At 36.3% G+C, this 27,170-nt stretch overlaps 1 protein-coding gene across 13 annotated transcripts in view; it reads right to left on the bottom strand.

The window, feature by feature from the left end:
• TASP1 (taspase 1) overlaps positions 1 to 27,170 on the bottom strand; it is a 374,267-nt gene that overhangs the window by 327,155 nt on the left and 19,942 nt on the right. For 11 of the 13 annotated variants that reach the window (XR_010836312.1, XR_010836313.1, XM_067011980.1 and 8 more), the window contains exon 5: positions 4,168 to 4,288. Coding sequence is in view for 11 of the 13 variants with exons in the window: in XM_067011980.1 (XP_066868081.1) it covers positions 4,168 to 4,288 (121 nt within the window). In the remaining 2 variants the exon portion in view is untranslated. Of the gene's footprint in view, positions 1 to 4,167; positions 4,289 to 26,846; positions 26,934 to 27,170 lie in introns of those variants that run through there. The other 2 variants (XM_067011984.1, XM_067011985.1) reach the window with 2 other exon arrangements.

Genomic DNA, 27,170 nt, shown 5'->3' with positions numbered 1-27,170 from the left:
TCAGTAAATCAAATCCAGTGGAATGTGAAAAAGATAAAAAATTACAAATCCAGTAGAATGTGAAAAAGATAAAAAATTACAATCCTGACTTTATGCCAGGAATGAAAAGTTGGTTTAACATTCAAAAATCAACCATAAATTCCATCATATCTAACAAAATAAAAAAGAAAAGCCAAAGATGCAGAAAAGCACTTAATGATATTCAATAACCCATTTAAAATAAAAATTATCAGCAAACTAAGACTAGAAGGAAATGTCCTCAATATGATAAACAGCATTTATGAAAATCCTACAGCTACCAGCACACAGTATGGCTTTCCCTCTAAGACCAGGAACAAAGCAAGGATGTACACTACCACTGCTTATATTCAATATTGTACCGAGTGACAGAGCCAGCACAATAATGCAAGAAAAAAAAAATTTAATATTAGAAAGGAAAAAAGAAACTGCCATGATTCAGATGATGTGACTGTGTATATAAAAATTACAAGAGAATCTATTTTTCTAATTGCTTGAATTAATCAGTGAAGTCATCAAGGCCACTGAATATAAGTCCAATACACGAAACTCAACTGTATTTCTAAATACAAAAATAACTGGTATTAATTTTTAAAATATATATTTATAATAGCCATCAAAAAAACTTAATATCTAGAATAAATCTAATAAAAAGGGTGTATAAGACATCTATACTAAAAACCATAAAACATTGCTGAGAAAGAAATGAATAATATTTATACAAATGCACATATTTAATGTTCACGAACAGTAATATGCAATATTGTTAAGATGTCAGTTGTCCACATATGGTTGTTGTTGTTTTTTTCCCTATTACGCGGGCCTCTCACTGTTGTGGCCTCTCCCGCTGCGGAGCACAGGCTCCGGACGCGCAGGCCCAGTGCCCATGGCCCATGGGCCCAGCCACTCCGCGGCATGAGGGATCCTCCCGGACCGGGGCACGAACCCGCGTCCCCTGCATCGGCAGGTGGATTCCCAACCACTGCACCACCAGGGAAGCCCCCACATATGGTTTTTTACATTCAATGCAATACCAGTCAAAATCTCAGCAGGGTTCTATTATGGACATTGACAAGTTGATTCTAAAAATTTTATGAAAATGCCATAAACTTAGAATAGCCAATACAGGGGCTTTCCTGGTGGCACAGTGGTTAAGAATCCTCCTGCCAATGTGGGGGACACAGGTTCAAGCCCTGGTCTGGGAACATCCCACATGCCGTGGAGCAGCTAAGCCCATGCGCCACAACTACTGAGCCTGCGCTCTAGAGCCCATGAGCCACAACTACTGAGCCCACGTGCCACAACTACTGAAGCCTGCATGCCTAGAGCCTGTGCTCTGAAACAAAAGAAGCCACCGCAATGAGAAGTCCACGCATCACAACAAAGAGTAGCCCCAGCTCGTCGCAACTAGAGAAAGCCCAGACCCAACACAGCCAAAAATAAATGTATTTTTTAAAAAAGAATAGCCAATACAACTGTAAAGAAAAAAAAAAGAAAAAGGAAGTTGGAAGTCTTACACTATCAAATTATCAAAATACAATATAAAGCTACAGAAATCAAGACAGTTTGGGACTGGCAATAGACAGATTAATGGAATAGAAGGTATACGGTTCCTACTTCGCTAAAATGAATCTGAGCTTGATAAAAAAACTAAATGTGAAGGGTTAAAAACAATAGAACTACTAAAAGAAAACAGTGGAAGCTACCTTCAAAACTTTGGGTAGGCAAAGATTTCTTAAACAAAATACAATAAAAATTAACCATAACATTAAAGGTTGATAACTGAAACTTCATTAGAAGAGTGAGCAACAGACTGGGAGCAGATATTCACAATACATGTATCTGACAAAGGATCTGTGTGAAAAATATATAAGGTACTCCAACAAATCAATTAAAAAATAATCCAATAAAAAGTATGCAAAAGACCTGAACACACTGCACAACAAGGACATCTAAATGGCCAATAAGCATATGAGAAGGTTCTCAATATCATTAGTCACCAGAGAAACTCAAATTAAAACAATAATACCACTATACACATGTCAAAATGACTAAATTTTTAAAAGAATAACAATATCAAACATTGGCAAGGATGCAGAGTAACTGAAATGCTCATACATTGTGGGAGTATAGATTGTAACAACTACTTTCTAAAACTGTCTGACAGTATCTTCTAAAGCAAAGTACATAGGTACCTAAACTTACCATTCCAAATCCTAGGTTTATACTCAAGGGAAATATTAATAAGTGTATATGTCTACCAAAAGACATGCACAAAAATATATACTGGAGTTTTATTCATAACAGTCTAGAAATTATTCTAGAAAACTAGAAATTATTTAAATATCCACCAAGAAAGTAAGTTATTTTATATTCATGCAATAAAATGCTACTTACACAAAAGAAAAAACTACTATGACACAAATCATAAATCAATCTCACAGGCATAACATTAAGCAAAAGAAACCAGACACAGAGGTGTACGATTTCTAGGTGTAGAAAACTAGAAATTATTTAAATATCCACCAAGAGAATAAGTTATTTTATATTCATGCAATAAAATGCTACTAACACAAAAGAAAAAACTACTATGACACAAATCATAAATCAATCTCACAGGCATAACATTAAGCAAAAGAAACCAGACACAGAGGTGTACGATTCCATTCATAGGAATTTGAAGAATAGGCAAATTAATCTATGGTGCCTAAAGTCAGAATTAGTGGACAAGGGGGAGTGGGTAGGAGGAGAGTACAAGAAGTATAAACTAGGAAGAGGCATAAAGAACCCTTCTGTGAGTTTGGAAATGTTCTATATTTTGACATGGAAATGTTTTATGTCTTGATTTGGTGGTGGTTTACATGGCTATATACATCTAGAAATTAATGAAGTTTTATACTTAAAATCGCTTATATGTGGAATCTAAAAAATGGTACAAATGAACTTATTTATAAAAGAGAAATATAGTCACAGATGTAGAGAACAAACATATGGTTACCAGGGGGAAGGGAGGAGGGATAAACTGGGAGATTGGGATTGACATATACATAATATTATATATAAGACTGATAACCAATAAGGACCTACTGTATAGCAAAAGGAGCTCTACTCAATATTCTGTAATGTCCTATATGGGAAAAGAATCTAAAACAGAGTGGATATATGTATATGTATAACTGATTGACTTTGCTGTACAGCAGAAACTAACACAACATTGTAAATCAACTATACTACGATAAAATTTTTTTTTAAAAAATCTGTGCCCTTCATGTATATATATATATATTTTTTTTTTTTTTTTTTTTTTTTGGTGGTATGCGGGCCTCTCACTGTTGTGGCCTCTCCCTTTGCGAAGCACAGGCTCTGGACGCGCAGGCTCAGCGGCCATGGCTCACGGCCCCGCCGCTCCACGGCATGTGGGATCTTCCCGGACCGGGGCACGAACCCGTGTCCCCTGCATCCGCAGGCGGATTCTCAACCACTGCGCCACCAGGGAAGCCCTATATTTTGTTTTAATAAGTAAACTGCAAAACATTTATATCTTATATGTACTGATGTGGAAAAAAATCTCCAAGACATCCTATTTAAAGAAAAAAAGAAAGTTTCATAATAATATGTACATTGATTTTTTTTTTAAATGTGCAAAACTATGTTTCTCTTACATATAAATATGGATAAATGCACATTATTTTACTGGTTAAACTTAAGGAGAGTTTTGGAAGAAAAGATTTGGAAGAAAAAATTTTATTTTAAAATAAAATAAATAAACAAAATAAATAAATAAATAAAATAAATTTTATTTATATCATTTGAATTTTTTAACAATAAAAATATATTATTTGTGTATTCAAATAATTGCAAAATTAATAGAATATGCTAACTCCCATTTTACATGTCTGTAATCTCTTGAGGAGATGGAGGAGGATGATCAAACTCTAACCAAAGACTTGGACATAAGCTATTTCACTGTTTTCTTTCTATCTGTAGGTAAGATTTTCTGTTTTTAATTCCGTAAAAGAAAACAATGTTTTCAACACTATTCCAAGTACGAATGACGAAAACAACTGAGCTAAGTCTTTAGGAGGAATGAAATGGTAATATTCCGTTTTTTTCTAAGAAGAGAGATAATGTGTTATAATGTTCACATACCACTCAGTGCTCCAACAGCTCCAAAATTCAGGGATTTTCCATCCATTATGCTGGCATCACACTCAATTTCACCCAAGAGATTTAGATTAGATCCCATTCCTGCATTTGTAAAAGGAGAATCCTAAAAGATAAAAACAAACATTAAAATACCATTAGTCTTAGAGAAGAATTAATGTCAACACTTCATAAACTCTTCCAAAAACTAGAACGGGAAAGAACACTTCCCAACTCATTGTATGATACCAGTACAACCCTGATTCCAAACAAAGCAAATATATCATAAGGAAAGAAAACTAAAGGACAATATACCTTATGAATATTGACACCAAACCCTCCTCAAGGAAAGCAAATGCAACAAAATATGAAAGGATTATACACCATGAACAAGAGGGATTCAAGGAAAGCAAGTTTGGTTTAATATCTGAAACTCATTGTAATACACCATGTTAATAAAATAAAGAATAAAACAAATTTTTAAAACATGATCATATTAACAGAGAAAAAGTATTTGACAAAATCCAATACCCTTTCATGAGAAAAACACTCAACAACTAGAAACAGAAGGGAACTTCCTTAACATGATAAAGGGCATCTACAAGAGTCCAAAGCTAACATCATAATTAATGATGAAAGACCCTTTCCCCTAAGATCAGGAACAACACAACAATGTTCACTCTAACCGCTTCTTTTCAGCATTATAGTGGATATTCTGAACAAGACAATTAGGCAAGAAAGAAAAACAAAGAGCATCTAGATTAGAAAGGAAAGTAAAATTACCTCTGTTGGAAGATGACATGATCTTGTATACAAAAAATCCTAAAAACTCCACTAAAAAACTATCAGAATTAATAAAAAAGTTCAACAGGATTGCAAGATATAAGCTCAATATGCAAAAATCAGTTGTATTTCTATACCTTAATAATGAAAAATATGAAAATGAAATTAAGAAAACAATTCAATTTACAGTAACATCAAAAAGAATAAAATAGGGGGCTTCCCTGGTGGCGCAGTGGTTGAGAGTCCGCCTGCCGATGCAGGGGATGCGAGTTTGTGCCCCGGTCCAGAGGGATCCCACATGCCGCAGAGCGGCTGGGCCCGTGAGCCATGGCCGCTGAGCCTGTGCGTCCGGAGCCTGTGCTCCGCGGCGGGAGAGGCCACAGCAGTGAGAGGCCCGCATACCGCCAAAAAAAAAAAGAATAAAATAGTAATAAATTTAACAAAAGAAGTGTAAGAGGTGTACAGTAAAAACTATAAAACATGTTTTAAAGAAATTAAAGACCTAAATCAATGGAAGGACATCAATTTACATAGAACAGAAGACTTAATATCTTTAAGATGGCAATACTCCCTAAATTGGTCTGATTTAACACATTCCCTTATCAAATCCTAGCTGCCGTTTTTTGCAGAAATTGACAAACTAATCTTACAATTCATATGGTAATGCAAGGAACTAAGAACAGTCAAAACAATTTTTAAAAGAAAAACACTTTTTTTCTTTTAAAAATTGAAGGTTCACACTTCTAGGTTTTATAACTTACTACAAATTAATCAAGACAGTGTGATATGGACATATAGCTAAGGATAGACTTATAGATCAATACAACAGAAGTGTCCAGAAATAAGCCTTACACTTATGGTCAATTCATCAGGGATGCCAAAACAATTCAATAAAGAAAGGATAACTTATAAGAACCTACTGTATAGCAAAAGGAACTCTACTCAATATTCTGTAATGACCTATATGGGAAAAGAATCTAAAAAAGAGTAGATATATGTACATGTATAACTGATTGACTTTGCTGTACAGCAGAAACTAACACAACATTGTAAATCAACTATACTCCAATAAAAATTTTAAAAAGCAGAAAACAAATACTTCTTTACTGGGTTCAGCAATTTAGTAAGTGAAAATATATATGCAATAAAACTTCAGTAACAGTATTAAAAAAAAAAGAAAAAAGAAAGTATAGTCTTTTCCATAAATGGTGCTGGGACAACTAGATATCCAAACGCAAGAGAGTATCTGAGTCAGAAATCACAGTCAATGCAGAAAAATTAACTATGTTCTAAGCTAAGCAATATTATCTAGGAAACCAGGGCAATTCTTTACCAACCTAAAGATCACCAAATGCCCAAAAATTATCTACAAATGTCCCCAGTTTCCTGGATCCAAGGAAAACTGACTACAACATTAAGATCTCCCTAATGTGTACCTATAACTTGAGCAAAGGGGTCAGGTATTTGAGACCAGGGCCTTTGTTCTAATGCAGTTAGAAAATCTAACTGTCCACAGAATTTTAGAAGTAAGATCACAGACTGGAAAACAACAAAAGGGCTGTATAATTAAATAGAAAGTGAGTGATACAAACAATAAGTACTTTGAGGATTCAAAAGGAAATGGCCCAGTATGAGATGAAGAAGTTAATAGCAGACTTCCTGAAGGATGTAAAACAAAACCAAAGACTGGTCAGGGGGCTAGAAAATTCCACTTGGTGGATGTGCAGGAAGCAACACGTAGGCAGCCGTAAAGTGTCAGAGTCACAGAAGACACATTTAGGAAACATGGTTGGCTGGAGCCAAATATGGCGATTGCTCCATGCCACTCATCAGAATCTGGACTTGATTGGGAAAATAATGAGAAGCCATTCAAGCTTTCTGTAGAAGAAAAAGTCAAGTTGAGTATATTGGCCAAGGAAACATAAATTGACATTCACATATTATTGATATACGAAAAGTAGGGGGAGGAAACTGAAATCAGAGAGACCAAACTGGAGGCTATTTTACAATGCAGGCTTGAAACATTAACCACTTGATATGAAATGACAGCAGCAGGGAAAAGGAAATAGAAAGGGAGAGAAAAGGACCAGAACACTTCCAAACTAGAGAGATAAATAAAACCGTTAATAAAAACGGGGCATTTTATAAGATGAAGGAAAGAAAGTGCGCAATTAAGTGTAACAAGTTTGAATAAGGCCTTCCAAGTGAATATTCTACCTAAATCAATTCACAATTAAATCTTGGGAAAGAGATCACAACTAAAGAAGACTATGATTTAGAACAGATAAAGACTGAATCCTTGCCCTGGATTATTTCATATATATATATATATATATATATATATGTATGTATATATATATATATATATATATGTATGTATATATATATGTATGTATGTATATTGGGGGAGCGGCAGAGAAAGGTTTACTGCAGGCAGGGCCAAGCAAAAGCGGGTGGCTCATGCTCAAAAGCCTGAACCCATATATCCAAACATACAAAGACCCAGGTCAGAAGCCTCTATGACACTGAACAGAGAGTTTGTACAAGTAAGCACAAGTAAATTACCACCATATTTCAAGCGTTTTTTTTTTTTCCTCTACATAACCTCCCTTGCCTAATCACATGTATCTTTCAAAGTATGTGAGAAAGGAACTGAAATGTGAGAAAAATTTAAAGCATCATATTTAGTAATTCCCAAAATATATGTACAAGATCATAACAGTATATATGCCATTTCAACAATCTTTAAAATGGGATATATCAGCAAATAAGCTCTACAAAATTAATTTCAATATAACACAAAGTTAGAAATCACAAAGTGAACTAAATTATTCTAAAAATTAACTCTTGCCCGATGTTTAAATTTGACATTTCAAAAATACCTAAGATTAAGGGATATAAGAAAATTAAAGGATATCTTAGAAGCAATTTTTTTTTCAAAAATACTTCTCCTACTTCAAAATACATTTATAACTTCAAAAGTGTGTCTACTGAACTTCTGCTTCTGACTATGAAGGCATAATAGGGATCATATTTGTCCTCCTAACTAGAAAATCAGACAAAATATATGAAACAGACAGACTTCATTCAATAGCATAGGACTGTGATCCTGAGAAAAATAGACACAAATCAGGTGCCTCCACTTAATCCCTAGAGATACTTTTCAGACCACAGCACAGGGAAGAGGAACCCAAATAACAGCCAATATTCTTCCAGCGTTGAGGAGACAAAGTTACGAGTTCACGGAGGCCAGGAAGGCTAGAATATGCAGTACAGGGTGCAAAGAGGAGAGAGCTACACGGAGAGAATGCCAGAGGCCTGTAGGACCCTGAGACTTTAAATGAGTATTAGCCTACTTGTGAGGAAGCTACCAAGACCAAAGAAAGAACCTCTGGAAAAGAGTAAGCTGAGCAATCCCTGGAGCTCACACAGAGGGGAGAATAAGTCATGTTCCCATCAGCCAGAGTGAGGACATCAGGAAAAGTCTCAGGTAACGTCTAGAGTTGGGCCAAATCAGCCCTAAAAACAAGGCTACTTTAGACTTGCACTAACAAGGTTTTAAAGAAGCCTCAAAAGGATCAAAATGATTTACACAACAGTGTCCCAGAACAAAGTCCTACAATATTTGAAGAACTACTACAATATCCAACTCCCAAAGATGTAAAATACACAGTGTTTAAAACTAACCAAAGATGACCAGCATGCAAATAAGCAGAAAACTATGCCTCATAACCAGAAGAAATTACCACACAAAAACAGACCTATAAATGACAGAACTAGCAAAAAATTCTAATGTTAACTAACAATGTTAAACTAGCTTTCACAAACATACTCTATATGTTCAAGTAGGTATAGGAAAACATGAAGAAGAAAAAGAAGCTATGAAAAAATAAATTAATCAAACTTCTAGAGATGAAAAATATAATCTAAGGTAAAAAACACTTTGGAACAAAAAAAGATTTTCACATTAGGTAAAACTAAAGAAATCCGAATAAAGTATGGACTTTAGTTAATAATAATGTGTTGGGCTTCCCTGGTGGCGCAGTGGTTGAGAGTCCGCCTGCCGATGCAGGGGACACGGGTTCGTGTCCCGGTCCGGGAAGATCCCACATGTCACGGAGCGGCTGGGCCCGTGAGCCATGGCCTCTGAGCCTGCGCGTCCGGAGCCTGTGCTCCGCAACGGGAGAGGCCACAACAGTGATAGGCCCGTGTACCGCAAAAAAAAAAAAAATAATAATAATAATAATGTGTTAATACAGGTTCATTAACCGTGAAACATGTACCATACTAATGTAGACACTAGTAGGGAAGATGAGGTAGTGGGTGTACTGGAATTCTCTGTACTAGCTTCTCAATTTTTCTGTAAATCTAAAACTGTTCTAAAATTAAAACTTTATTTTAAAAAATCAAGCCGGGCTTCCCTGGTGGAGCAGTGGTTGAGAATCCACCTGCCGTTGCAGGGGACACAGGTTCGTGCCCCGGTCCGGGAAGATCCCACATGCCGCAGAGCGGCTGGGCCCGTGAGCCATGGCCACTGAGCGTGTGCGTCCAGATCCTGTGCTCCACAACGGGAGAGGCCACAACAATGAGAGGTCCACATACCACAAAAAAAAAAAAATCAAGCCACAGCCTGGGAGAAAAATTTTAAAAAACATAAAGGTAGAGGACTTGTATCCAGTATACATAAAAAAAAATCATACAACTCAGTAAGACAATCCAAAGTTTTTAATGGGCAAACAATTTCATGAACAGATTGCAAATAATACATGAAAAGATGCATAATATCATTAGTCATTAGGGAATGCAAATTGAAACCACGAGATACCACTAAAATGGTTAAATTTAAAAGGCCAACAATAGTAAGTTTTGGCAAGAAAGTAGAGCAACTGTAACCCACTGCTAGTAAGAATAAAAACAGCAGTTTGGCAGTTTCTTTAAAGTTAAGCACACACTTACCATAGATCCAGCAATTCTACTCCTAACTATTTATCCAAGAAAAATGAAAGCATGTGTCCACATAAAGACTTGAATGAAAATGTTCATATCAGCTTTAATCAGAACGGCCCAAAGCGGGAAACAACACAAATGCTCATCGACTGGTAAATGAATAAACAAATTGTGATATATCAATACAATGAAATACTATTCAGCAATAAAAGGAACAAATTCCTAAATTTACCCAACAATATGGATGAATCTCAAAAGCATTATGTTAAGTGAAAGAAGCCCCTCACAAAAGGCCACATAATGTATGATTCTATTTATACCAAATTCTAGAAAAGGCCAAATTATGAAAAAAGCAGATAGTAGTTGCCAGGGGTGGCTGAGAGGAGGGGATCCACAGCAGATAGGCATTAGGAGAGAATTTTGGGGGTGATGGAAATGCTATATGTCAAGATTGTATTGGTAGTTACAGTGGTAGTTACATTTGTCAAAACTCATCAAATTATACACTTAAAATTGGTGCATTTTGTTGTATACATATTTCAATAAAACTGAAAAAAAATTGTACTTATCACTCAGTATAAACTGACCACCCCATATACTAATTTTCCCCTTATAATGTACATAAGCTTTTTATATGGTCATTTGTTGTTGATTTTCTGAGCTGAATCATTTTGTACAACTAGCAATCATTATATCCAATCAGTAGCCAGCGATCCTCTTAAAGTCCTGTTTACTCCCCTTTTCAAAAACCTGCAATGGTTTCCTGTCATACTTTAGAATAAAATCTAAAGTCTTACTTTCCAAGGTTTACAAGGCCCTACGTGATCTGGCCCCTCTCTTTCTCTCCCTTACTATGCACCAGCCACACGCCTCCTTGTAATTTTTGCACAAGAGGAACACTCCCCCCTGAAGGCTTTTACATTTTGAAATGCTGAGCTTAGTGAGCAATTATAGTAGGGGAAAGAGTCAGTAAATAAAGACTGAGTGTGTGTGTATATAGAAACATACATATACTCGTATGTCTGCATGTATAAATAGCTGATGTCCCATGATGGTAAGTACTAGAAAGAAGAACAAAATCGGATAAAAAGAGACTTCCCCTTCAAACCCAAGACTCCCTTCCCCGACACGTTTGTTTGCATGGCTTTCTCCCCTATCTTGTTCATGTGACATCCCTGGGCAGGTCAATCCTCCCCATACTGACTTAGCATTTCCCCAACCTTCCTCAGTGATTTTTTCTCTTATTATCTTATTCTTCTTTATGGTACTTTTTATGACTTGACATTATATATTATTGTCTAATTCTCCCCATAGAATGTAAGCCCTGTAAGTACAATAATTTGTCTTTTTAGGTGTTGTATCCCAATGTCTAAAGTAATGCTTGGTACACAGTAAGTACTCAATAAATATTTGCAGAATGGATAGGAGTTAATTACAAATAGATATAAATAGAATAACTGATCACTGTGAACTATAAGCCCTTAAGCAAGCTGATACTTACTGATTCCTACAGGTTACTGCTATAAAAAAACGCCAGAAAAATGTAATAGAGTGTTAAGAATCCAATCTTTTCACAGTTGAAACAAGAGAAATTAAATAAATTCAGGCAATAGAATTTTCAGTTTCTAAAAGATAACATTTTAAAAGCAAAATAATTTTTAAGTTTACTTATAACTTTCAAAGGAGACAAAGCTTTAAAAAGCAAGATCACTTTGCTTAACCCAGCAAAGAGAGGGCAGGAAAGCCAAGAGGCAAATCAAGAGCTACACACCCACCATGACATGGAAACCCTTTCTTATTAATGAAATTTGGAAACACCGAGCTAAGGCAAAGATCTGCAAAGCATTACTCTTTCACTCTAAACCACAACCTGTATTACCCATTTAATGTCCTTTGCTGAAAGCATAAAATAAAAACTGTTTGCAAGGCTATGGGGTATACTGTACCTCTGGGGATCTATTATGAGACCTCTATTAACAGCGCTTACAGATGCAAACAATTTAGTTTTCAAATGTTGTACAAAAACTGGACTGGCACATTGTAAAATCATTTTTATATAAAATGATTTATGTTTGTCCAATTTCCAATCCTCCTTTAAGGAGAAGTTAGACATTTACAGGAAATTACTAATATGTTAGTATTCATACCTTGTTAATCAGGGCAAATTCAACAGTAGAATGAAATTACGTGATAATACACTTTCTTATTCAAAATTAAGTATGCTAAGATATCAAAATTATTTTTATTACTGCCTTCATTAATAAGCAGGTAGTTTTATTAATCTAAAGCTAATGAGAAAAAAAACGGAACAGCTTTTGAAACAATTTCTTGAGTCATTTTTAAATAGAAAAATAAAAACAGGATGTATACTCCATGTTGTTACAGTCTTTTTCAAACTAACACTAGTAAAAATTGTACAATAAACCTATCATACCTGACACTATCCTAACAATTAAAAACTCCCTGGTATTTCATCATTAATTCTCATTATTTACAGGATGAATAGAAGCCAATGAAAATGTATTACCAAACATTGAGGATATTTTTATTAAGCAGCCAATTAAGCTCAAATTTTCAAGACCGGATTGCTGAAAGAGTTCCAATTTAGATTCCTCTGTGGTGGTATAGGCTAAGATTCATTCATTCATTCAACCAAAAATTATTGTTCATCTATGTGCCAGGCAAATCTTTCTGTAAAGAGCCAGATATGTTAAATAGTTCAGGCTTGGCCACACAGACAAGTCTACAACTACTAAACTCTGCCTCTGTAACATGAAAAGCAGCCAGAGAAAATACACAAATGAATGAGCATGGCTGTGTTCCAATGAAACTTCATCATAAACACTGAAATTTGAATTTCATATAATTTTTTGGTGTCATGAAATACTATTCTTCTTTCAACCATTTAAAAATGGCAAAACCATTCTCAGTTTGCAGGCCATTCAAAAACAGGCAACAGTCCAGATTTGGCTTTCAGGCCACGGTTTATTAATCCTTGACCTAATCCACGAGGATATAGAAATGAACAAAACAGAAAAATATCATTGCCCACATGGAGCCAGAATTCTAGCTAAGGGAGACAGACAATAAGAAATTAAATAAATTAGATGCCTTATTAGATAGCAGTAAATATGATGAAGAAAAACAATACAGGACAGGAAACAGGAAGTACTGGGCATGGCAACAGGGCTATAAAGGGGAGACAAAAAAACCACAGGGGTAGTTACAATATATTTTTCCTTTTAAGTGTTAATCTGATGTAATTTCAGACTGACAGAGAAATGCAATAGTAGTACAGCATCAAGAATATATAAAGGGGCTTCCCTGGTGGCACAGTGGTTGAGAGTCCACCTGCTGATGCAGGGGACACAGGTTCGTGCCCCGGTCCAGGAAGATCCCACATGCCACAGAGTGGCTAGGCCCGTGAGCCACGGCCGCTGAGCCTGCACATCCGGAGCCTGTGCTCCGCAACGGAAGAGGCCACAACAGTGAGAGGCCCACATACCGCAAAAATAAAAAAAATAAAAAGAATATATGAAGAACTCCTACAACTTTCAATAACAACCAAAAAAGAACCCAATTATAAAATGAGCAAAGGACTTGAATAGACGTCAACAGACATTTTTACCTGAAAAAGAATACAAATGGTCAGCAAGCACATAAAAAGATGTTCAACATCATTATTCACAGAGAAATAAAAATCATAGTCATAATGAGGTACCACTTCGTACCCGTGAGGATAGTTATAATCACAAAAACAAAAAATAGCAAGTGCCAGCAAGAACATGGAGAAATTGTTAACACTTGTACAGTGCCATTGGTAGTGTAAAATGGTTCAGCTGTTGTGAAAACAGTTTGTTGATTTCACAAAAAGTTAAAAACAGAATTAGCACATGGGAGAGACTGGTTCAAGATGGCAGAGTAGAAGGATGTGAGCTCACTCCCTATTGCAAGAGCACTGGAATCAAAACTAACTGCTGAACAATCATCGACAGGAGACACTGGAACTCACCAAAAAAGATACCCCACATACGAAGCCACAATGAGATGGTAGGAGGGGCGTAATCACAATAAAATCAAATCCCACAATTGCTGGGTGGGTGACTTACAACCTGGAGAACAATTATACCACAGAGGCCCACCCACTGGAGTGAAGGTTCTGAGCCCCACGTCAGGTTTCCCAACCTGGGGGTCAAGCAACAGGACGGGTATTCCCAGAGAACCAGACTTTGCAGGCTATGGAATTTGATTGCAGGACTTCAACAGGACTGGGGTAAACAGAGACTCCACTCTTGGAGGGCACACACAAAGTAGGGTGCACATCAGGACCCAGGGAGAAAGAGCAGTGACCCCATAGGAGACTGAACCAGACCTACTTGCTAGTGTTGGAGTATCTCCTACAGAGGCAGGGGGTGTCTGTGGCTCACCGCAGGGACAAGCACTGGCAGCAGAATTTCTGGGAAGTACTGTTGGCATAAGCGCTCCCAGAGTCTGCCATTAGCCCCAACAAAGAGCCTCTAGGCTCCAGTGCTGGGTTGCCTCAGGCCAAAAACCCAACAGGGAGGGAACTCAGCCCCACCTATCATCAGAGAAGTTGATTAAAGTTTTACTGAGCTCTGCCCACCAGAGGAACATCCAGCCTTACCCATCACCAGTCCCTCCCATCAGGAAGCTTGCACAAGCCTCTTAGATAGCCTCATCCACCAGAGGGCAGACAGCAGAAGCAAGAAGAACTACAGTCCTGCACCCCATGGAACAAAAAACACATTCACAGAAAGACAGACAAAATGAAAAGGCAGAGGATTATGTACTAGATACAGGAACAAGATAAAACTCCAGGAAGACAACTAAATTAAGTAGAGATAGGCAACCTTCCTGAAAATAAATTCAGAATAATGATAGTGAAGATGATCCAGGACCTCAGAAAAAGAATGGAGGCAAATATCGAGGATATGCAACAAATGTTAAACACAGACATAGAAGAATTAAACAATAAACCAACAGAGAGGAACAATACAATAACTGAAACGAAAAATACACTAGAAGGAATCAATAGCTGAGTAACTGAGGCAAACAGATAAGTGACCTGGAAGACAGAATGGTAGAATTCACTGCTACAGAACAGAATAAAGAAAAAAGAATGAAAAGAAATGAAGACAACCTAAGAGACCTCTGGGACAACATTAAATGCACCATCATTCACATTATAGACGTCCCAGAAGGAGAAGAGAGAGAGAAAGGACCCAAGAAAATATCTGAGGATATTATACTCAAAAACTTCCCTAACATGGGAAAAGAAATAGCCACCCAAGTCCAGGAAGTGCAGAGTCCCAGGCAGGATAAACCCAAGGAGAAACATGCTGAAATACATAGTAATCAAACTGACAAAAATTAAAGACAAAGAAATTAATTAAAAGCTACAAGGGAAAAATGACAACATACAAGGGAACTCCCATACGGTTAACAGCCGTTTTCTCAGCAGAAACTCTACAAGCCAGAAGGGAGTGGCATGACATATTTAAAGTGATGAAAGGGAAGAACCTACAACCAAGATTACTCTACCCAGCAAGGATCCCATTCATATTCAATGGAGAAATCAAAAGCTTTACAGACAAGCAAAAGTTAAGAGAATTCAGCACCACCAAACCAGCTCTACAACCAACACTAAAGGAACTTCTCTAAGTGGGAAAGACAAGAGAAGAAACGGACCCACAAAAACAAACCCAAAACAGTTAAGAAAATGGTAATAAGAACATACATATTGATAATCACCTTAAATGTGAATGGATTAAAGGCTGCAACCAAAAGACACAGGTTTCTGAATGCATACAAAAACAAGATCCATATATATGCTGTCTACAAGAGACCACTTCAGACCTAGGGACACATACAGACTGAAAGCAAGAAGATGGAAAAAGATATTCCATGCAAAGGGAAATCAAAAGAAAGCTGGAGTAGCAATACTCATATCAGATAAAATAAACTTTAAAACAAACACTGTTACAAGACACAAGGAAGGACACTATATAATGATCAAGGGATCAATCCAAGAAGAAGATATAACAATTGTAAATATATATGCACCCAACATAGGAACACCTCAATACATAAGGCAACTGCTAACAGCTAAAAAAGAGGAAATCGACAGTAACACAATCATAGTTGGGGACATTAACCACCCACTTAAACCAATGGACACATCATCCAGACATATAATTAATATGGAAACACAAGCTTTAAATGACACAACAGACCAGATAGATTTAATTGATATTTATAGAACATTCCATCCAAAACAGCAGATTACATCTTCTTCTCAAGTGCACATGGAACATTCTCCAGGATAGATCACATCTTGGGTCACAAATCAAGCCTCAGTAAATTTAAGAAAACTGAAACCACATCAAGCATTTTTTCCAACCACAGTGCTATGAGACTAGAAATCAATTACAGGGAAAAAAACGTAAAAAACACAAACACATAGAGGCTAAACAATACATTACTAAATAACCAAGAGATCACTGAAGAAATCAAAGAGGAAATCAAAAAATACCTAGAGACAAATGCAATGAAAACACAGATCCAAAACCTATGGGATGCAGCAAAAGCAGTTCTAAGAGGGAATTTTATAGCAATACAATCCTACCTCAAGAAACAAAAAAATCTCAAATAAACAATCTAACCTTACACCTAAAGGAACTAGAGAAAGAAGAACAAACAAAACCCAAAGTTAGTAAAAGGAAAGAAATCATAAAGATCAGAGTAGAAATAAATGAAACAGCAACAAAGAAAACAACAGAAAAGATGACTAAAACTAAAAGCTGGTTCTTTGAGAAGATAAACAAAATTGATAAACCTTTAGCCAGACTCGAGAAAAAGGGGGACAGGACTCCAATAAAATTAGAAATTAAAAAGAAGTTACAATGAACACCACAGAAATACAAAGCATAGAAAGAGACTACTACAAGCAATTCTATGCCAATAAAATGGACAACCTGGAAGAAATGGACAAATTCTTAGAAAGATATAACCTTCCAAGACTGAACCAGGAAGAAATAGAAAATATAAACAGACCAATCACAAGCACTGAAATTGAAACTGTGAATAAAAATCTTCCAACAAATAAAAGCCCAGGACCAGATGGCTTCACAGGTGAATTCTATCAAACATTTAGAGAAGAGCTAACACTTATCCTTCTCAAACTCTTCCAAAACACTGCATATGAAGGAGCACTCCCAAACTCATTCTACGAGGCCACCATCACCCTGATAGCGAAACAAGACAAAAATACTACAAAAAAAGAAAATTACAGACCAATACCAATGATGAATATAGATGCAAAAATCCTCAACAAAATACTAGCAAACAGAATCCAACAACACGTTAAAAGGATCATACACCATGATCAAGTGGGATTTATCCCAGGGATGCAAGGATTCTTCAATATATGCAAATCAATCAATGTGATACATCATATTAACAAATTGAATAATAAAAATCATATGATGCAAGAGGGAAGAGATATGGGGACATATGTATATGTATAACTGATTCACTTTGTTATAAACCAGAAACTAACACACCATTGTAAAGCAATTATACTCCAATAAAGATGTTTAAAAAAAAGCATATGGGCTTCCCTGGTGGCGCAGTGGTTGAGAGTCCGCCTGCCGATGCAGAGGACCCGGGTTCGTGCCCCGGTCCGGGAAGATCCCACATGCCGCGGAGCGGCTGGGCCCGTGAGCCATGGCCACTGAGCCTGCGCGTCCGGAGCCTGTGCTCCGCAACGGGAGGGGCCACAGCAGCGAGAGGCCCACGTACCGCAAAAAAAAAAAAAAAAGCATATGATCATATCAACAGATGCAGAAAAAGCTTTTAACAAAATTCAACACCCACTTATGATAAAAACTCTCCAGAAAGTGGGCTTGGAGGGAACCTACCTCAACATAACAAAGACCATATACGACAAACCCACAGCAAACATCATTCTCAATGGTGAAAAACTGAAATCATTTCCTCTAAGATCAGGAACAAGACAAGGATGTCCACTCTCACCACCATTATTCAACATAGTTTTGGAAGTCCTAGCCATGGAAATCAGAGAAGAAAAGGAAATAAAAGGAATACAAACTGGAAAAGAAGAAGTATAACTGTCACTGTTTGCAGATGACATGATACTATACATAGATAATCCTAAAGATGCCACCAGGAAACTACTAGAGCTAATCAATGAATTTGGTAAAGTTACAGGATACAAAATTAATGCACAGAAATCTCTTGAATTCCTATACACTAACAACAAAAGATCAGAAAGAGAAATTAAGAAAACAATCCCATTCACCACTGTAACAAAAAAAAATAAAATACCTAGGAATAAACCTACCTAAGGAGACAAAAGACCTGTACTCAGAAAACTATAAGACACTGATGAAAGAAATCAAAGATGACACAAACAGATGGAGAGATAGATATACCATGTTCTTGGATTGGAAGAATTAGTATTGTGAAAATGACCATACTACCCAAAGCAATCTACAGATTCAATGCAATCTCTATCAAATTACCAATGGCATTTTTTTTACAGAACTAGAACAAAGAATCTTAAAATTTGTATGGAGACACAAAAGACCCCAAATAGCCAGAGCAATCTTCACGGAAAAAAACAAAGCTGGAGGAATCAGACTCCCTGACTTCAGACTATACTACAAAGCGACAGTAATCAAGACAATACGGTACTGGCACAAAAACAGAAAAATAGGTCAATGGAACAGGATAGAAAGCCCAGAGATAAACCCACACACCTACGGTCAACTAATCTATGACAAAGGAGACAAGGATATACAATGGAGAAAAGACAGACTCTTCCATAAGTGGTGCTGGGAAAACTGGACAGCTACATGTAAAAGAATGAAATTAGAATACTCCCTAACACCATACACAAAAATAAACTCAAAATGGATTAGAGACCTAAATGTAAGACCGGGCACTATAAAACTCTTAGAGGAAAACACAGGAAGAACACTCTTTGACATAAATCACAGCAAGATCTTTTTGGACCCACCTCATAGAGTAATGGAAATAAAAACAAAAATAAACAAATGGAACCTAATGAAACTTAAAAGCTTTTGCACGGCAAAGGAAACTATAAACAAGAAGAAAAGATAATGCTCAGAATGGGAGAAAATACTTGCAAACAAATCAACGGGCAAAGGATTAATCTCCAAAATATATAAACAGCTCATGCAGCTCAATATTATAAAAGAAAAAAGCCCAATCAAAACATGGGCAGAAGATCTAAATAGAATTTTCTCCAAAGAAGATATACAGATTGCCAAAAAATACATGGAAGGATGCTCAACATCATTAATCATTAGAGAAACGCAAATCAAAACTACAATTAAGTATCACCTCACACCAGTCAGAATGGCCATCATCAAAAAATCTACGAACAACAAATTCTGGAGAGGGTGTGGAGAAAAGCGAACCCTCTTGCACTGTTGGTGGGAATGTAAATCGATAGAGCCACTATGGAGAACAGTATGGAGCTTCCTTACAAAACTAAAAATACAATTACCATATGGCTCAGCAATCCCACTACTGGGCATATACCCAAAGAAAACCATAATTCAAAAAGACACATGCACCCCAATGTTCATTGCAGCACTATTTACAACAGCCAGGTCATGGATGCAACCTAAATGCCCATCAACAAACAAATGGATAAAGAAGGTGTGGTACATATATACAATGGAATGTTACTCAGCCATAAAAAGGAACAAAATTGGGTCATTTGTAGAGATGTGGATGGACCTAGAAACTGTCATACAGAGTGAATTAAGTCAGAAAGAGGAAAACAAATATTGTTTATTAATGTATATATGTGGAATCTAGAAAAATGGTACAGATGAACTGGTTTGCAAGGCAGAAATAGAGACACAGATGTAGAGAACAAACGTATGGACACCAAGGGGGGAAAGTGGGGCGGGGAGGGGGTTGGTGGTGGTGGGATGAATTGGGAGATTGGGATTGACATATATACACTAATATGTATAAAATAGATAACTAATAAGAACCTGCTGTATTAAAAATAAAATAAAATTCAAAAGGTAAATAAAATACACATACACACACACAAAGAATTAGCATATGACCCAGTAAGTTGATAAACAAACACTTGTACAGGAATGTTCACAGGAACACTGTTCACTATTCATAACAAACACTATTCACAGCAAAAGAATGGAAACCACCCAAGTGTCCATCAATGAATGAACAGATAAACAAACTGTGGTATAAAAATGAATAATGTTGAATAATATTCCACAAAAATGAATGAAGCACTGATACATGCTACAATGTAGAAGAACCTTGAAAATATTATGCTAAGTGAAAGAAGACACACAAAGTCACATGTTGTATGATTCCATTTATATGAAATATCCAGAATAGGTAAATCCAGAGACAGAAAGCAGATTGGTGGTTGCCAGGGATTTGGGGAGGAGGGAATACAGAGCAACTGCCTAATGGGTACAGGCTTCCCTTTGGGGAGTGAAAAATATTTTGAAACAAGACAAAGGTGGTGGTGGCACGATATTATGAATGTTTAAATGCCACTGAATTATTTACTTTAAAATGACTAATTGTGTGTTCTTTGAATTTCACCTTTTGCATTCTATGAATTAAACAAAAAAAGGCAGACACAAAAGAATACGTACTACATGATTCCACTTCAGAACAGGCTTTACCCTGGAGTGACTGGAAGGGGCAGAAGGGGCCTTCTGGAGGGCTGCAAATGTTTCCTAATCTGGGTGCTGGTTCACTCCAAAAAATTCAAGGAGCTGCCCCTGTACCATAAATGTGTATGCTTTTCTATATGTATACTACACTTGAATAAAAAGTTTTGAAACTACAGTGTAACTTTTTTTTAATAAAAGATTAATGGCAAATTTTTTTAAAAAAAGGTTATCAGTGTTGGGTTGAGGACCCAAGGGATCTCTCTGTATTATTTCTTACAACTCCTGTGAATCTACAATTATTTCAAAGCTAAAAGTTTTTTTTTTAACTCAGAAAAATGAAAATTTCCAGACTCCTGTCCCCAAAGATTCTGACCTAGGTCATGTGGGGTGAAGGTAGGGACTGTTCACTTTTTTTTTTTTTTTTTTTTTTGAACAAACTACCTCAAGTGATTCTGATTCAGCTGGACCATGGCCCTCTCCTTCAGAAACTCCAATCTACATGAACTCCACAAGTTGTTTAACTTCACTTTCTCCTCGAACCCTACCTTGAGGAGGCTTGTAAAGGCATCTGTGAGCAAAAGCACAGAGGAGGTGGAGAGTAAGAAAGCACAAGTGAGTCATGAGAGGCTACAAAAGCTAACCACTCTGGGAAGCAGGATTCAACTTTTACTGGAGAAAAATGAGATGAATTGGAAAAAAGATTAATAAAATGTGAGTCAATGGTGAAAGGACATACAAAAGTTTCCAAGCAATCATCACAGATGCAGCCACAAATATTATGCACAAATCAATGATTTTTCTTAGTATGTTTTCCATCAAGAATTAATGGAATCAAGATAAGACAAATGATGTTGGAAGCTAAATATCCTTTAGGAGGTTAGCAAGACAAAGTTCAAAAATCAGTGCAACATGCTTGTACTTATGGTCATTTCTGGTACATTCTTCACCACAATCACTAACAATAATATTTTACTTCTGGAACTAGAAGTAAATAAAGGAACAATTTAGTTCATGCTTAGCCAGGTCACAGAGTATTTTGATCTGCTTCTAATCCAGCTCAAACTCTTTGGAGTGATATACCTTGGTTCTGGTTCAAATTACTTCAGTGGGAAATTTTTTGAAAAGTCTTTAGTTTGACTTGAAGTTCATTTTCAAAATAAGTTAATACCTTAGTCCAATTCCAATTTAAAAAAATCAAATCAAAGCTCATTCCAGTCTTATTCTTACTTCTGGTAGAAATCCCTGTTGCAACAATTTGCAAACTCTAGAGCAAAAAACTGAGGCCAATTAAATCATCAGTTCATTTTCTCAGGCCTTCCAACAACACAAAAGTTGGCATATCTGTCCAAGCCTTATTTTCATCTGTACCTTGAGCTGAAAAATAGTTTCAGTTACACAGCTTCCTATACTCAAAAGGGGCAGCTGTCGCTCAGCCCTGGCAGACTGCAACCCTCAGAGAATGCATGTTCCATGTGACCAGATCTCACTTTTTTTCAAAAGAAGTTAGAAATCCAGGTTTTTATGAGTCTCCTGATTTTAAATGTTGGCAACAAATTCCAATTTTTAAGAACTTGTCTATGGACTAATCAACACACATCTGTAAACTGTCTCTTCTGCAACCTCACTTTGTAAAGGTTAATAAGGTCTCATGCTTCTCCAGATACAAATTCTCAGCTTTGGTAAGTCTTCAATTTTCCACATAATACAGATTTCAGGCAAAGCAGCTCTTTGACACAAATGCCAGTCCCAACAACAGATCATGATTTCATTCTCAGGCCTTGTTGAACATTGAAAATATTGACTATTTGTACTTCTTACTACTTAAACAAGAAGAATGATAAATACAGAAGTAAGCCATTTAATCTGTGTTGTAGACTAACTACCCTGTGTCAACACACTTAACTGAGAGCCAGCTTAGTGGTCAGAAATGCCACTTATCTTCTGATTATGACAGTTGGAATTTATAATACTTTTTTGCTTCTCCAAAATGAGTCAGACAAGCTTTCTACCCAGAATCCACAAGAAGAATGATGAAATTATCATGTTATTTTTCTCAAGACTACCTTGATCACCATTAGTATAGACAACCTCATCTACAACTTTATACACTGGTGAATTGCCATTGTCAAAATGATGAGAAAAAACACAGTTATTCTCTATGGAGCTAGTAATTTGGAGCAAAACAAACAAACCAAAAACACCCAAACACACACAAAATTTATATAGTTACATGGGGGGGAGTGGCATATCAATGTTGAGTAACACCAAAAAAATGACAAAGAGATAATCAGGTAAAATAATTAACAGATACTGAGAACCTATCTATAAACTGGATATATAAACTATCTATAAACTGGATATCACATAGTTTTTGTAAAAGTTGGCTCTCACGTTCTCAGCGTGAACTTTAGTGATTTTAAATTCAAAGTAGTAGGCTCATGAAATTAAAGAAGTATTGAATTTTGAAGAAATGATGGCATTCATAAATTTTGGGTAAACAAAGAAACAGCAACAAGGTAACCAACTTAGCGATCCATTCAAGTCCCTGCCTCTGAAAGTCACATTAGCTCACCCAGGCCTTGCCTTTCCATCTTCCTCCCCAACTTGCCTGTCCACCACTTCTCTGAACCTCTTTTGGGATACAGAGAATGGGCTTAAAGGGTGTAAATCTACGAACTATACTACCCTTTGTCTAGTTCTGAAAAAACACTCAATGAAAAGAGTATGAAACTACAATAAAATTTTTTCACTATTGGTAAACTTTACTTAACTGATTAACTGTGTTTTTACCATGACTGACTAATTGGACAATGTGGACAATAAGAAGAGATCTGCAACATAGAAATTACAAGATGATGGATTCCTCCTGATGTCTGGTACAATGTTGACCTAAAAAGCAGAATTTTCACAACTGGAGCTAATTGGAGGTCATGGTATCTGTTATCCTAGGACTACAGAAAACAAGGTCAGAAAGAAGCAAGCCATATTATCCAACTTAACACCCAGTTTGCAAATAGTTGTTTACTACACCTTAAAATATCTCCAAGGAAGTTACATCCATGTGATATAACCATGCTATATCCAAGAGGGCAATTTACCATTATAAATTATCCTAGTTTATATACAGAAAGCAGTAGATATTTGCAAATTCATTTCCAGGTCACTGAAGATAAAACCCAGAAAAAACTATTTTCCTCCATGTGGTGAAAGCAGAGATTACTTCTGCAGTGGCACTGCCTGTTCTTAGAGTTATTCTCTAAAACAGGGTCATATGAGAATATTTTCACCCAAATACTAGCTATAAACAATTAAGACATGATCTACTGAGATACATGCTTTTGTGTATGTTTAGGTTTTTAGCCAATTAATACTATATTAATAAAGACTGGAAAGTTTAAGAATAAATGAACTCTAACCAGTACGTTTCAGCAGAGTTAGCCAGAAAACATTTCTACTAAGCCCAAATGAAATATCTTTCATTCATTAATACAGAACCACAGGGCATACTTAGACATCAGAGGCTCAATCATCTAAAGAGAGTTCCTAGGGAAACAAAAAACTTTCCATTTTCATTCTGTAACTGCTCCTTAACGACAGAAAGTATTCTTTCTTTTTTGGCACTCTCTTTTCTCTCTATCGCGGGACATATTTACAGATGCACTGGCTGCTTTACAGACATGCTAAAAGTTTGTGCTGTGGTTGATCAAAGTTGGAATGCCTGAGGAAATTACTCAATTCAGACAGCCCGGAATTGTATCTAGCCAAATAGTTACAATGCTCTACTTTTAACATGTGTTAAAGTAATATTTTAGCCATGCTGGATGTAAGTTGAGAGAACATTTGTTTGCATCACACTCTGTGAACAGTTGAGTCAAATATAGTATGTTGAATACCCATTTTTATTATCTGTGACAGTTCATTTTTTTAACTGTCCAATTACACACAAAAAAAACATAGTTTATATTAAAAAAAAAAAAACTAACACACAACAGTATATGTATTAGGAACTAAGACTTTTTAATGATCTTGAAGTGTCCAAGCTCTTCTACTGAATAGAAATTTAGAATAAATGCATCAGATATTGCTTTTGTTCATTAGAGCATTTGTTGATCTGGCATGCAATATTCTGTCAAAAACAGAACCACGTTTTTTCTCTAAATTATTACTAAAAGTATTTTAATTAAAAAGCACTGCCTGCCTGTATTCACCTCCTTTCCATTATTAATCTGCCTAATTTGCAAATAAAGACATAGCAATATTAAGCAGAAAAATCGCATCACAGCAGTTTATTTTCATGAGTTTTTTTTTTTAATTGAAAGCCACAGAATTGCAGTACAAAGAGTTACTTGTCAAACATAACACAAATCTCTAACATAAAATATTGGCTTCCATAGACCTGCACATCTGAAATAGTTTTAAACTTTGTTTTAGTTGGATTCTTTACGATGTCCAGGAAGAGGTTAGCGCACACGGTACCTGAAATTGTCTTTTCCACATGAGCTACAATAGAAAAAGACAAATGTAGCTGTTTCTCTAGTAAAGCCAAACTTGGCATCTACTTATACTTCCCTTCAACCTTAATAACTATACCTTTTAACCACATTGACAATAATATGGAAATATCACTCAAAAAGAACCTAACAGACCATGGAATTATAATAATGTAAACCATCCTTCTATCAAATGTGAACTGAGGACATGGTAGATTGGAGGGGTGAGAGGGGTGTCACTAACTTATAAGTAGTAACTTATAACTATGCTTATTTAAAAGATTTCCAACCCACTAGAAAATGTTAACATCTGCACATACTCCAAAAGAGGAAAACAAAAATAAGTTCCCCACTCAGAATTTTCTGAGAAGGCTAGTAAATGGTATAGTGTTGATACCCTATGTTATACACATGTCATGAACTGTCAGGAAATGAGTATACCGTGCAGGAGGCTGGACCCTGAGTGGGAATGACTGCCTGTAAAAACTCCCTGGCAGTGGGAATGGCCAAAGCACTATTCTCAACTGGGATGCCTAGGATTCCATTTTAAGCTGTTTGCTCTGCTATAGGGAGATGCAATCCTTCATTATTCTAACACTTAGGTAAAGCCTGCTGTACACATAAAAATTAGACGGCAGGTAGACAGAGAGAATGAGTGGGGAAAAAACAGAAGTAATGCTTTGTTCTGCTTTGTAGCAGGATTTAGGATATGATCTTGATGAGATTCCTAAAAATTATATAACGTAAGTTCCTCCCCATTCCCTTCCAGATTCTGAATACAGTCCTACATTTGAGAGATAGACAAAAACTTAAAATCAAAGGCAGTCTTTCAGATTGACCTTCATGATATCAGCCTGTGATTTTGCTGAGCATAGAAAAATCTTCTTAGCCTAGCCCTTCATTACCAAAAGCAAAAAAGCAAAGAGAGTAGATGTTAGATTATAAAATTGATGCCCCAAAGAATATAGATCCAAACACACACACAGACATACACACCCTACACATATGAAATGATTCAATAATCACAGCACTATAAATCCAAGGGCCAATAAATCTAATATCTCTATTAATTTAGAAGACATTTTACACTCAATCCAAAAGTCTAAATTGCTGCCACATAACCAAAACACAGAATTACCACCAATTACATCACACTACCAAATGTAGCTTTAAGTAGCTCAAAGCTGAATTCTAAAATGTAGTATATTCTTGGAGAAAAATAACTCCCAGAGCAAAACAAGGGCTCATACATAAAGCTACAAGCTCCTTAGGAACTGTTAAGTCTGGTCTCAGACCATACCTTCTACCAGATTCAGCCAAGATGAATTCATCTGATAAGTTCCACAGAGCTCATCAAGAAATGGCTAGAAAAAGGTGAAACTGTTTTCATGTTCCCGTCCATACAAACAAGCTCTGTACTTAAGTGTTTTGACTTGGCCAAAAACTAATACACAGTTTTGATGCGGTGTAAAAATTTATCTGGAATGTAATAACTGATTCAGTTCTCTTTTTATTCTAAAAAAAGTTAAAAGAAAAAAAATCACTGCTCTTCCTTAATTAAGCGGGTACTTTGTGCTAGAGAGCATGTTTAGTTTCTAGAGTCTGAAGAAAAGAACAGATGCATCTACTGTGTAAATACAAACAGTAAGTTACAAGTTGCCCCTTAGTACTAAAGGCAAGAATCAGCATCAGTACTCAAAAAAAGTGTTTTAAAAAGAGTGTAACTTACTTTTACTTCCCCAGGCTAACTGGGCTCTGTCTGGTGCTTCTTTGTCTGCACTTGGCCACCCACAGCCTGTCTTCTAATTAACTCAATGCTCTATAGCAGCAGAACAAGCAAACAAGTTGCCTCCCATCTGCGTACAGCTCTTCAGGACACATTTCCCTTGGTCAGAAGGTGGAATTTCTTGGGAGAGGTGATTTTTCTCTGCCTCTTCACAAGAAGAACATGGACACTTGGCTGGATGCAACTCCGTGAAGTGTAACTGTGTGTGTACACCTCAAAAAATAAAAAAAAAATAAAAAAAAAATGCAGAGAAACATAAAGACTCTA

Source organism: Kogia breviceps, chromosome 14 (genome assembly GCF_026419965.1).
Source record: "Kogia breviceps isolate mKogBre1 chromosome 14, mKogBre1 haplotype 1, whole genome shotgun sequence".
In the NCBI taxonomy this organism is placed as follows: domain Eukaryota; kingdom Metazoa; phylum Chordata; class Mammalia; order Artiodactyla; family Physeteridae; genus Kogia; species Kogia breviceps.
The sequence above is the reverse complement of the archived record's forward strand: the minus strand, read 5'-3'. Positions and strand labels throughout refer to the sequence as shown.